Here is a 14,069-nt window from a genome sequence, read left to right as displayed (position 1 = left end):
GTGACCTTAATTGCCTACCGTCTAAGCTATTAGTGTCTTAACGACCGTTCCACAGGTGCATGTTCATTAATTGTTTATGGTTCATTGAACAAGCATGGGAAACAGTGTTGAAACCCTTTACAATAAAGATCTGTGAAGTTATTTGGAATTATCTTTGAAAGACAGGGTCCTGAAAAAGGGACGTGTTTATGTTGACAATTTTTGCTGTTCATAATTAAATGTAGTTTTCTTTTTTCTAAGAAAGGATATTTAGCTTTTGCCAGAAACTAAAATCCTTGAACTTGGACAGCAGTGCCACTGCCAGTGAGGCAATATTCACGTGGTTCCATCCATGTATTTTGGTGAAGGGGTGTAAAACCTCTCCTGACAGCCCTGAAAGGGTGGCCCCACTCTTCTGGTGAGGTGCAACATGAAGCAATAGTACTGCCTGTGTGGCGGTGGCAGGCAGGCGGCATGGCGGCTGGCGGTAGCACCATGGCACGCTCAAAATGATGACTTAGGTGCTGGAGTGCAGATTGGAATGCTCTCCCGCCGCTCACTTCCAATTAGGCAGCGGGCCGAGTGATGCGTCTTGGAGCAGAAGCTTCTAGCAGCCAGGCATCAAAAAGAGCAGCGTCGCTCAGTGACATCATGGAGGGAAGGACGGGACTCCTGGAGCTACGGGACTCCTGAAGCTACTGTAGGATGGCAGCCACAGCTTGATGTGACTAAGTAAGAATTGTGATTAATATCGATGGAGAGACAGGGACAAACTAGCAAATACCAGCATTTGTATTTTGTAACATGAAAATCCCAAAATATAAAAGATAAAATCTCCAATTAAGCATGCTGTTTTTGCTACTATTTTTCTCTTACAGCGTTGTAACACAGCCATCTTACATGCTGACCAGAACGCTTGCGTGCGTCTGCGTGCGCCATGCATGTTGATTTTGTCCACCAACACCAGGCGCGATCAGTACACGCAGGTTGAAATATCAAAGCGAACTCTGAACCAATTATATTATTTTGTGACAGGTCGAAAAAAGCATTAAACATTTATGGCAATTTAGCTAGCTAGCTTGCTGATGCTAGCTAATATTTCCTGAGATATAAACGTTGGGTTGTTATTTTACCTGAAATGCACAAGGGCCTCTACTCTGACAATTAATCCACAGATAAAGGGGTAAACCGAGTTTGTTTCTAGTAATCTTTCCTCATTCTTCTTTTTTGCACTTTATATTGCAGTTGGCAATGAACTTTAAGGTGCATTACCACCACCAACTGCAATGGAGTGTGGACTTCAGTTCATCTTTTAATCACTCACGTGGGTATATGGTCCTAAAAACCAAAGAGGAGATGCGGGACTTGCAGCACATCAAGCAGTTCTATTTTAGCACCTGGACACTCACACGAGCGGTGTGGGTGCAATGATTGAATAATGATTGAATAACATGCATTTATTTTGAAACGCTCGCGAACGCGACGCGAGCAGCATGTTAGGGTTGTGATTGTGTTATAGACATTGCAAAGAGGCTGCTATCAAGGTGGTAGAGTCACGTTTTCAAGTAGTTTTTACCCTCATTAATGAACAGAATGTTGGTTTGTGAGAAAAAAAAACATTCTTTGATTAATTGCCATAATTATTGTGATCATTTTTGCCCAAATTAACAGCCAGATGGTAGGATATGGTGTCATATCTGTGATCCTATCATATTAATCTGGGTATGAGTCCTTCCCAGTACATCCTGCTGCCTTAAGCAAAATTCACAATCTGCCTTTCTTCACATTGTCCATGTTGTCTGGTTTGAAATGGTAAGGTTCTCTATTCGAGTATATTAGACTATTAAATATTTAATGTGCGGGTGTATGAAAGCAAGGCATTTATCTGCATGAATAGCCCCTGTTTAGTGAAGTAGGTAATGCACTTTAAGTAACATCCCTTTCATGCATACAAAAATTAACACTAATCTCTGAGTCGTATGGTTTTGCACTGCGGCAGTACCCTCCGAGAGATCTTAACATAACCACTTTGTGGAAAGGTAGATAGGTTTTTAAACTCCTTTTACAGCATTTAAACCACTGTATGACTGCATCTTATGGTTGTTGGTAACATAACAGTGTTGTTCTGGGTGTATCTATGACTGTGGGGTTGACGTATTGTATTTTGCTATATTTCATCCAGCAGGGGTCATGAGGAAACGTTTTAACACATTAGGCTAGGTGGTGAGAAAGGTCATACAAGTTATGTAGGCCTACTGAGTTCACAATCAAATAATAAAGTTTTTTTTTTTTTATATTTCGTATTACCTTCTAGTAATAATTAATAAGAGACAATAACTTACTGTAAGTTCAATGATTATTTCCTTACTTTATAGACAGTATCCTTCACTTGGGGGAGTATTTGTCTTCTACCTTGACGTGAAACAAGGAGTGAGTGTATTTACAGAGTTCACTGCTTTACCACAATGTTACGGTATGTGATCAAGAATGAATTCATGCAATGTCGGCCATGTATCCTGCCTGCTCTCAGACTGATCTTGATAAAAACATCGTGCCGTAACACCTGGCTTTACCTGACTGACATCTCTGTCAAATATTACATCTCTGGCATGTTGGGTTCAGATAGTTTTATGATTGCCTTGTGCATCCAGCAGAAGTTAATACTAATACTGTACATAATGATGACAAACCTTTTCAGTGTCGGGGTTTCCACGAGAGCTGCTGCTACAGCATCGTAAACATCAAATGCATAGGCAGTAGAAGGCAAGCTTATTTAGTACGTTACACACCGCTTTGCAATGAGCTGGGTGCAGTGTGCATTTTGAAAACACATTTTAATGGTTTGAAACCGGAATGTTTCACTACATATTATGAGGTATGTCTGACCTTGCTTCAAAGTAGCCTAGCCAAAATCATATCCATGGAGGAAATGATTTTATATCAACTTTCTTTCATTGTCCAGTAGCCAAAGTCACAATCCTAGTCATATTAGCAACCAATGCTAGTTGTTGCATACTAGATCTCTCCTCTCTCGGAATATATAACAGATATTTTAATCTCTGTCACATGAAACCGCTTGCATGTGTGATGCAACGTGTTTCCCAGTAAACATTATTGAACGAATATTCGCGTGTAACCAACCTACTGCTTTGTAATGTGAAGAACTAATAGTTTTTCAACATTTTATGCTAAATGTTCTGATTTGTTGCATCAGACTCTTTATGTTGCCTAGGCCTGCTAGTTGTATGAATTTGGGATCTATCGTTCCACAACTGTCCCAAAGTCTGTTTGGAACAGGCTATTTCTTTCTTGACAAGCTGACCAATAGAATAGGTAAACTTTTCTACTATGGGGGATAGTAGACTGACATGCTGATTTTGCTGTTCGTTACGTGTCTTGTTGGCTGAGGAAAAGTAAATGTGGACAGTCATTCTAACACCTTCGAAGTGAGCATCAGAATTCGGTAAGAAAGAACTCACACCGTTGCATCATCAACTTGCATGTTCTGTTAATATGAATGACCATATTCTTAATGTGATTTCTGTCATTCTGAGCATCGTGGGTGGACGCCCTAATCAGGTTAGGCACCCGATATATATGGGTATGGGTAGTATATTTCTCTAATGTCCAGTAAATTAAAGTCTTGCGGTAAATGTCCAGCGCCACATTTTCCTAACGGAAACCCTGGTAGGTGCGTAGCCATCTTGCAGACAGTATGACGTCAACAACAAAAGTATAGTTTTAGCAGATCTTTGATCAACATTAAAGTACAGTGTGTTTATATTTCTCTAATGTCCAGTAAAAAAGTCTTGCGGTAAATGTCCAGCCACATTTTCCTTGGTAGGTGCGTAGCCATCTTGCAGACAGTTGACGTCAACAAAAAAGTATAGTTTTAGCAGATATTTGATCAACATTAAAGTACAGTGTGTTTGACCCCCCCCCCCCCCACAGCCTCGTTTTGAGTAGTGTCTCCCTCCAAACGTCTGAGCTCTCCAGCTCTATAGGATTCTGAAAAGCAACCTACATCATACCTTACTTACTTTAATCATATAGCAAAAATCTATGGTGAAAGCGAATTAGAAGGCTCATTTACGAGTATATCGACAACAGTCTTCCAGAGGATGGGGTGAAGATTGGACTCGAGCATGCTGGGAGATGTCTGTTGATTGCTTCGCTTGCCTGACCTGCTTTGTTAACGTGTAGAAGCTACGTTCTTATGTGGGACACCGTAGACGGACGGGTCTGCTGTGTTTTTTTTCTTCTTTTCTAGCGTGGCATAAATCCGGGAGATGAAAATGTCACGGAGCAGGTTCATTTTGCAAAGAGGTTTTGATTGCAATGTGCGTGTAATTGATTGTTCCAAGGACAGGGGGAAATCTAGAAATGTCATAACAGTCCTGCTTAGGTCAGTCCCACCGCCAGGCAATCAATGAGAACTAAAAAGAGATATTGATTTGCGAGCAGGGAAAACTGTAGCTTGAGACAACCGGAGAGCAGTTGGGGAAAGTGGCACAGACATGCAGACCTGGCACTTGCAGATATGAATTACCCAATGTTCTGTGAGATAGTATTTCCTGGGATATTCAGAGTATCGCAGGGTATTACAAGCAAGCTGTCCATTAGCTAACCCCCTCAGGCTGCTCACTCACATTGCCTTGTCACTTTAATAAGGGAAATGTTGACCTTCCATGGGATAAATGTTGATATCTTTGCCATTACAAAAGTTAATAGCAGGCTAATAGTGGACATTGAATACTGTTACTGGGGAAACGTACTGACACATTTCTGCACTCTGATTGTCCTGTGTTGAGTAGATTGAAGGAAAAACGTAAAGTTCTAGTGGTACATTTTAAAATGTTTCGTATTGTTGTCCATTCAGTATAGCTTTAACAGAAAACAAATAATTCCTGTAAGTATGAGAACATGATTTCTTATACAACTACTACCACTGCCCATTCAGTTAGCTGTGCTCTCAACATTGAGTAAAATTGCACTTGACTCCCAAACCGGCTGCCACTCCTGGATATTCAGGCCTTGCTATGCCAGGAGTTTGTTCAAACGGATTTGTGTTATTATCACTTCAAGTAGCTGATTTATGGTGGACACCCTAGGTTTTTTCACCTCTGCATACTTCTGTCTGAATATATACATTTGTAGTGACACAGATTGGAGGCTTTACAGGGGTTTATGACATGCTAAATCTAATTCCTGGTGTGCCAGCCCTCTTATTTTGTAAGCCGAGTTGAACTGAATGTTGCCCTTAACATACTAAAGTCACAACATTTGGTCAGTAGGCTTAGTTTGAAGTGTAGGAATAATGAATAAAAGTCATACAAATTATCATAAAATGTACTTGTAGTATTACGTCTCGTATTTTGACAGTTATAATTCTATAACTGCAGGAATTATGTTGACAATCTATTGCTCGTGTAGGATATTCCACGGTTCTATTGCTACACATGTATTCTCTTCATGTCAGAGATGAGGTCTTGTAGACTGGCCCTAGCTTACACAATGTCTCTGCCCTTGCATTGAAGAGTCACGCTCCTTGGCATCAACCAAGGGTTGGCAAACTGGAGTGGTGGATAGTGTGGAAGTAGACGTGTGGGTGGAGTGACCCCTGCCAAAGTTTAATTGGTGCCTTTGGATGTATAGAACTTCTGATCTGAGGGGCAAAATGGCAGGAATTGCTGTTAATTGTGTCAATGTCATCTGGAAATATATCCATAGCATAATGAGTGATTATGCTAATGTTATATGGCAATCAGTCTTGTCAGTCAAACCATTTATAGGGGAAACATTTTTTGTTGTTGGTGTAATTATTATTTAATAAACTGCAGGTGATAATCTGTGTCATAATGTGTGCGTTCAGTCAACACCAATCAAAAATAAAATGACATTATCTTGATTCACTTTTTTGTTTGTATAGCATTGCTGGATTTCATAGTGCTCTATGGCAGGGTAGATAAAGCTACTTGAACGTGGTAAATCGTATCATCTAATTGCCATGAAATAACCATTTATTGGATGTGTGTCCGCATGCTCCATTGCTGTATGATTGCGGAGTGTCTCTTAGTTAAATATTTATTCATGCTAATTCCTAAACCGTTAATTAGTTATAAGAGCTTGCTATTTCCATAAAGTGTCCCATGAAGAAGAAAATCAGTTTAGGCTATATCCGCAATATTTCACCAGTATACTGTATTACAGCGTCAAATAATCATTCAAATGTACATGTTACATATGGATGGATAATTTTACAGAATTGTGAGCATGCACGTTTGTCATGGGAAACTCAGTTATACGGTAGGGCGTCTTTAATCCATTGATTTTCCATAGGACCATGCTTGACAACTTCTTGAAACTTGACTTGATAATGCACATTTTATCAGTCAATGTTCAGTTATGGAAGACAGAAATTAAAGGTTCTACAATCATTTGAACTTGGCAAGAAAAGCTATGCTACATTGACTTCTGTCCATAGTCTCTCTCAAAAGAGAAGACATCAACTAGAAGCTTGTCAGAGCCGATATTATTCTCGTTTTTCACTGAGAACTATATATAAAACTATCAATAAAACATGTCTCTGTACTCTGGCAAAACTCACTCCCTCTTCACCCTGGAAGGGTGTTTTTGAGACCATCAACGATCTCAGTTGGCCAATACAGAAATCTCTCCTGCGGTAGATCAGGGTCACAGCGCATTGGGGAACCTCTGGTGTGCTGCATGGCTCCTTGTTCACAAAGGCCCCATTCTGCATGTTTGTTTTGAAAGGCTGAGTCCCATCTCCATCTTCATCCATTAGCTGGCAAGGAGTTCACCTCCAGGGTTTCTCCTGCGGCACTTGTGAAATATTGATAGAAAAGGCTTATTTTCAGAATGCGAAGGAGGATGACATTCTACATTCTATGGGCCGACCCAGTGTACTGAGTGCTACTTGCATTCAACATTCCACTCCATAGAGTGCCCCTGACTCAAAATAAAAATATTACCCACATGAAATGCATAAGTGCCTGGACAAGGCCATTGTGTCCTATTTATATTTAACTAAAAGCACATCTGCCATAACTTCTCCCAAAATGCACATTTTCAAACATGAATTTGAAGAGGACATAACGGATTATATACTGAACAAAAATATAAGCACAACATGCAACATGCAACAGTTCAACATGCAACAGCCCTAATCTATTGATTCCACATGAATGGGCAGGGGCTCAGCCATGGACGGGCCTTTAACTCACTTGGGAGCAAGGCCCGCCCACTGGGGACCCAGGCCAGCCAATTAGAATGAAGTTTCCCCCACAAAAGAGCTTTATTACAGACAGAAATACTCCTCAGTTTCATCAGCGGTCCGGGTGGCTGGTCTCAGACGATCCCGCAGATGAGGACGCAGGATACATGGTCTGTGGTTGTGAGGCTGGTTGGAGGTACTGATAAATTCTCAAAAATTATGTTGGAGGCAGTTTATGGTAGAGAAATTAACATTCAAGTATCTGGAAACAGCTCTGGTGGACATTCCTGCAGTCAGCATGCGAATTGCACATTCCCTGAAAACTTGAGACATCTGTGGCATTGTGTTGTGTGACAAAACTGCACATTTTAGAGTGGCCTTTTATTGTTCCCAGCACAAGGTGCACCTGTGTAATGATCATGCTGTTTATTCAGCTTCTTGATATGCCACATCTGACAGGTGGGTAGATTATGTTGGCAAAGGAGAAATGGTCACTAACAGGGATATAAACAAACAAAAATTGTGCGTATGGAACATTTCTGGGATCTTTTATTTCACCTCATGAAACATGGGACCAACACTTTACATGTTGCGTTTATATTTTTGTTCAGTATATATGACAAAGCTGACAAACTGCATATACTGTAAGATGTCTCTTCGAAAGTGTTGTGACTGCTGTTGATGTGTTTTGTGTATCCATATTGTGGATTGGCAACTTAATCAACAGAGAATATTTTGATTGTATTGTATTGATTATAGTTTTGCTGATATTACCTTTTGACTAACATATCCACCAACCTCATCAAAATAGCCTAATATGCTGTATCGCAAGTAATACAAATTAGATGATGGTTACTGATTTAAAAAATACTGTTGTTTAATTATCAGTTAATTGATGTAATAGCATTTGTGCCCTATGAGTGTGAACGAACAGGTGAATAATGAAATAGATAATTGCTGTTTACGAGACTGTCAAGGGCAATATAACGACGTGACAGGTTGCCAGTAATCTCTCTGTATTTTAGATAATGATCTAGTTATAATAAGTACATCTATTTTCAAACAGTACTGTTTCTTTGCTGTGATTAACAATATAATTTGTTAATAATTAGCCATATTTAGGTTTCATTTAGCATAAAGCACTTACATTTGTCTGTCAACACAGATAAAATAATTTTGTAACAGACACTCTGTGACCACTTAAATGGAGAAATGATATATTTCAGCCCCCCAAAAATATATGAAATTGAAGTAAACCCCTCTCATCTTGCAGGGCTCTGGCTTTTTAATTTATTAATAGAACACTTGTGAGGAATTAGAATATCTATGTCTGTGTAATTTGCTGCAACACAATCTGGTAGGTCCACGCATGGCAAAATATTATCCAAGAGAGAAAGCTTACACTTTTTCATTGCAGTTTGGAGACACTCATCACTTTGGAATAGGCCATTTGCAAAAACACTTAGTAAAACCCCAGGAGAAATCAATTGCATTTTGTCAGTCATTGGTCAAACGATTGTTGTAAACATCTCAACATGAGGCAGGGAAACCTTTGACACAGCACTAAGTCAATGGCCCGCCGTGAATCACAAGGAGCTGTTTGACCACCAGCAGTGTGTTAGTACAGGCATTATGTCCGTCCATATCGTTGATCCTCTCAAGTAGCTCTGGCCTGCATTGTGCAGCATTGTGTGGGTTTTTCAAAAATATCTTGCATGTTTTACATTAGAACTCTTTCAAATGCCCTGTAATGATTGCAAGGCAAATCATTTCCTTCTCCCAATGGTGATTTCTTACTATTATTAGCAGACTTGTACAGAATAATAAGAAATGGTCACTGAATTGAATCTCTTCTCTCTCCCTCTCTTTTAGTATATGAGCCTGATGAAGATGGCATCATGCAAGAGACCATCCCTGAGGATGACAGAGAGAATGCCACTCCAACTGAAGAGGAGAGTTCTGAGAAGACAAGTCCCAAGGCCTCAGAGGACAAAGAGATGGACAACAAAAGCAGTAACAGCTACAGCTACCAGAATTCCCCCGTCAGTGTCCTTTCCAATCAAGAGGCCGAGTTGGAGTCACGCCTTAGCGACGCCAGCGATAGACTTTCGCTCTCAGACTTCAAAATGGCCTCACCACCTGAAAGTCAGAAAGTCGAGGAGAGCAGCGGTTCGAAACACAAGGATGACATGCACAGCAGTCTGGAGAGAATGAGGGCTGCGTATGCTAACTTTCTCTCAGATTCCTACTGGACAGGGATTGGGATGGACTTGAAAATTGGCAAAACACCCAGCAAAGCCAACTGTGACAGCACCAATGGGAGCACCAAGAATGAATTTGACTGGCACCAGGATGCACTCTCCAAAACCTTCCAGCAAACCCAATCCCCAAGGACTGTGTCCAAACCCAACCTCTTCAGCTCGGTCCACCTCTACAGACAGAGCAGCAAAGCAGGTGGGACGGTGTTCACAGGAGCAAGTCGGTTCAAGTGTAAGGACTGCAGTGCTGCCTACGACTCTATTGTGGATTTAACAGTGCACATGAACAAGAGCGGACATTACCAGGACAACAACCACGGAAAACCGAGCAATGCCTCCACGTCCTCCAAATCAAGAAAAAGAAATTTGCAAGACATGGAAGGGAAAGACGATGCACAGAAAGTTCTGAAATGTATGTTCTGTGGCCATTCTTTTGAATCCCTCCAGGACTTGAGTGTCCATATGATAAAAACAAAGCATTATCAAAAAGTGCCTTTGAAAGAACCAATCCCAGTACTCTCACCCAAATTACTGCCACCAGCAAAAAAACGGGCCTACGAAGCCAATAGACCGTGTTCTCCTGATTCTACCACAGGGTTAGCTGGTTACAGCGAGGCCCAACGGTCCGCGGCTATTTCAAATGCTAACAGTAATCGTTATGGTTATCAGAATGGGGCGAGCTACACTTGGCAGTTTGAGACATGCAAGTCTCAGATTCTGAAATGCATGGAGTGTGGGAGCTCCCATGATACCCTGCAACAGCTCACCACTCATATGATGGTCACTGGACATTTCATAAAAGTTACAAACTCCGCCTCTAAGAAGGGGAAACAGTTAGCTCTGGATCCCTTGGCTATAGAGAAGATGCAGGTATTAGCTGAGCCTCTTGCTAATGAAACTGAAGGCGATAAAGTGTCTCCAAAAGCTGCTTCCCCAGGGGACAGTGAGAAAGATAACCAGAGGGACGGCACATTGGACAAAATTGAAGAAAGTCAAGCGAAGGATGACAAGGCAGAGAGTAAGGATCAAAAGGCAGGGGAAGGGGCATTTAAATATCCATATCTCCGCGAGGAGGATCTGGAGCAGCAGGGATCATCAGGTGGAGGAGGGGATATCCTCAAGTCTTTAGCCAACACAGTGGCCTCTGCAATCAACAAGGCTCAGACTGGGACCCCCAGCTGGAGTGCCTACCCCAGTATCCACGCTGCCTATCAACTCTCTGGGATCATCAAGAGCAGCAATCCCCTCTCAGCGTCTGCCCCTATTCAGCTAAAGCAGACATTCAACCACAAGCTCAGATCGATCGCCCCAAAGGGGAAGTTTCTTCAGGGCGCTGGGGGAGTTGAAACTCAGAAGGGACAGCAACAGCATCAAAATGCAGACATCAAAAAAGAAAAGGTTGGCATTAGCGATGGTAAAGAAAGTCCGAATATTAAGTTTGATCTGGCGGAGAATGATGACAGCGATTGTCAGGACAATTTCTCTACCTCTTCAAAGCTCGAAGCAGACTGTCTGAATGAAGGGAGTGATGCGATCAAAGGGAAGTTGAGCCCAGAGTTCTTAGACAGAGGCAAGACACCAAGCCCTCCTGCCAGCAATGGACGAAGCGCTACTTCAGAGCTTGTCAATGACACCCCAGAAATACTGGGCATAAACCCTCTAAGTGCACTGCAGTCAGTTCTGAACAATCATTTGGGTAAAGCAAATAAGCCCACCAATTCAAGATCTGAAAACAGTCAACTCTCTGCTTGCTCTCAATCTATATTCGCTGAACTCAACCGGAGTATGGAGAAACCAGCAGTGGTGCATGCTACCCCTGCTAGGAACAGAGTTAACAATGCCTTTCTGTTTACTGGCAATGATCAGCCAATAGACCTGACAAAATATAAACCTAACAAGCCAAGTTCCTCACATCTACGGCCATCTGCCCCAATGCCACAGACACACGCTCTGTCTGACATTGCTGACATGGTCAAGGTTCTTCCTAAAGCCACCACACCAAAATCATCCATGCCATCGAGGATACCCACCATGAAACTGGAAACAGACGTAAGATGCTTTGAGGATGTGTCGGCTGAGGTATACTCGGTTCACAAGCGTAAGGGAAGGCAGTCGAACTGGAACCCCCGGCATCTTCTCATCCTCCAAGCCCAGTTCGCCTCCAGCCTCTTTCTGACTTCTGAGGGCAAGTACTTACTCTCAGATCTTGGTCCTCAGGAACGAATGCACATCTCCAAGTTTACTGGACTGTCCATGACAACCATCAGCCATTGGTTGGCCAATGTGAAATACCAACTTAGGAAAACAGGGGGAACCAAGTTTCTGAAGAGCATGGACACTGGCCATCCGATCTTCTACTGCAATGACTGTGCTTCCCAGTTCAGGACACCACCAGCCTTCATCTCCCACCTGGAATCACACCTAGGGTTCCAAATCAAAGATATGTGCAAACTGCCTATCGAACATCAGACGAAGGTAGAGAAGCCAGAACTGTCTAAGGCTCTCAGTTTCCGGGCAACAGAGACGCTAGTCACTGAGGAGGACGTTGACGCTAAGTTCAAATGTAAGCTGTGCTGTAGGACATTTGCTAGTAACCATGCGGTTAAACTTCACTTGAGTAAAACTCACAGCAAATCCCCTGAGAACCATTCACAATATGTGGAAATGGACAAAGAGTAGGAGTTGTTCATTTTTGCTAAATGTTTTGTTATTGATTTTTAAAACACGGGTCAGATATTTCAACCATATTTCCAGTAGCATTGTGTAGTATGCATAATGATTGAAAACATTTAATTGAAGATGACATGGACACACTGGCTAGACTAAACCCTAAAATGTTAAAGAATACACCAACTTATACCTTTGCACCCTGCTCAAATGCATCACCAGTAATGAAATGTATTAATGCTTGAAACATAATTGCTGATGTTTGCATGCAATAGCTATGGCTATGACTACTATTTATTTGTATGATATGTCACATTTCAGTTGTATTATTTCAAAGACAAAGTAATGGGTAAATTGTAATTTTTAACTCCAATGATACCTGCATAAATATGCAGTTTTTTAAACAGGTAGCCAGACACATGTTAACACATTTACTGAACTGTACAGTGAATTGCTATGTAAAAATGTTTTGTGTTGCAATGATAGAACAGAAAAGCACTTTAATAAATGTTAAATCACCAGTTTAGGCTCAGATTCTGTACATGAACCCAACACATTTAGACAGGTTGGAAACAAGGACGTCTCACATGTAAAAGACACCCCCCCCAAAATTAAGACTAAAAAATGATTAGTGTTTCATGTTAAAAGGATGACAGTGAGACAAATGATACCTGCACCTTTTTTTTTTTTACCAATTGAAATAAAGACTTAACATTTGCTACCAGCCTGTGTTCATTTAAAGTTTGCACGAGTCTCCTGTATGTCTCCTGAAATAGATTAACAATATATGCATAGACCAATGTGTGGTTGGGAGTGACTGTGTTCCTCATAGCAATTAAACATTTCCTTTTGCTCTCTTATTTCACAGCTATACAAATAATTGCCTGCTAAATTCATAGACATTTTACACAATGAATCCTATTCTTTTTTTTTTTCAAGCAATCAAGTCAATCAATTACCACTACCCTTCACCACCCATCAAATAGGTTTTATAACAGGCGACTGACATTTGATGTCAAATGGAGAAAGAGCACATGGGCGCTATGGTGATTTGAATACTGTGACACCGACTTGCCCTCTATTGTTGGAAATGAGCAGGCAATCTCGATTGTTCATCAGATGACTCCTAATGCAGTTAAATATATTCAGATATAATTTCTCCTTGCATGTATAATTACTCTCATAGACCACACACCTCAGTGAACAGATTAAAGCTATAAATTATTTAATGCCTCGCCTCGCCAATGGATCCCCTGATTCGTCTGTCGAGCCATTATGTTGTAGAGTAGCAACTTATTTTAAATTGAGGCTAAGGTATGGGTGGAACAGAGTGAAACACTGATTGCAATAGTCAGATCTTTTGTGTTTATTAATGGAAATGAAATGTGAGATTGAATTGGCTTATTAAAAAGGAGATATGCCTCTGTACTGCTGCAGCTGTAATCATTCAGAATTACACAATTGAGCTTGAGTTGTTTTATCCTTTTTGAAATGTCTATAGAAATTCACTGCAATTCTGCATGTGGGGAAACAATATTATCATTCAAAGCATATGAAAATGTGTGGCTCTATCAGCAAGGGATCCACATTAGGCATAGGCTTAGCACAAATAAAATGCTGTCATCAATGCAATCAGCAGGATTGTTTCTTACCTGAATTTGGTTTAATAAATCAGTGTCACATTGGCTTTGTATTGCTACTGTACGGAGAATATGTAGCCTATAAGTAAAATATAAGTATATGTGACCGTGAGCTAAAACAATATTCCACAAGGTTAAAATGCCATTTCATCGCACCAAAAAAAAGTGGACTCGTATCAGGTAAGCAAGTCGGTGGAGCTGCCAAACAATCCATTTTTTTCTCATTTGAGATGTTTTCATTTTAATACAGTTGATCTAATATGGGACACCCTAATTATACACTTCCTTACA

General features: G+C 41.0%; 1 protein-coding gene across 2 annotated transcripts in view; it reads left to right on the top strand.

Annotated features, from left to right (window-relative positions):
- Positions 1–12,862, top strand: part of LOC118360019 (teashirt homolog 2) — a 44,519-nt gene extending 31,657 nt beyond the window's left edge. For both annotated transcript variants that reach the window (XM_035739043.2, XM_035739042.2), the window contains exon 2: positions 9,086–12,862. In XM_035739043.2, the coding sequence (XP_035594936.1) occupies positions 9,086–12,150 (3,065 nt within the window). In that variant the 3' untranslated portion in view covers positions 12,151–12,862. The remainder of the gene's footprint in view (positions 1–9,085) is intronic.
- Positions 12,863–14,069: the final 1,207 nt, after the last annotated feature.

The sequence above is a fragment of the Oncorhynchus keta genome, chromosome 27, assembly GCF_023373465.1.
Source record: "Oncorhynchus keta strain PuntledgeMale-10-30-2019 chromosome 27, Oket_V2, whole genome shotgun sequence".
Lineage (NCBI taxonomy): Eukaryota > Metazoa > Chordata > Actinopteri > Salmoniformes > Salmonidae > Oncorhynchus > Oncorhynchus keta.
The sequence above is the reverse complement of the archived record's forward strand: the minus strand, read 5'-3'. Positions and strand labels throughout refer to the sequence as shown.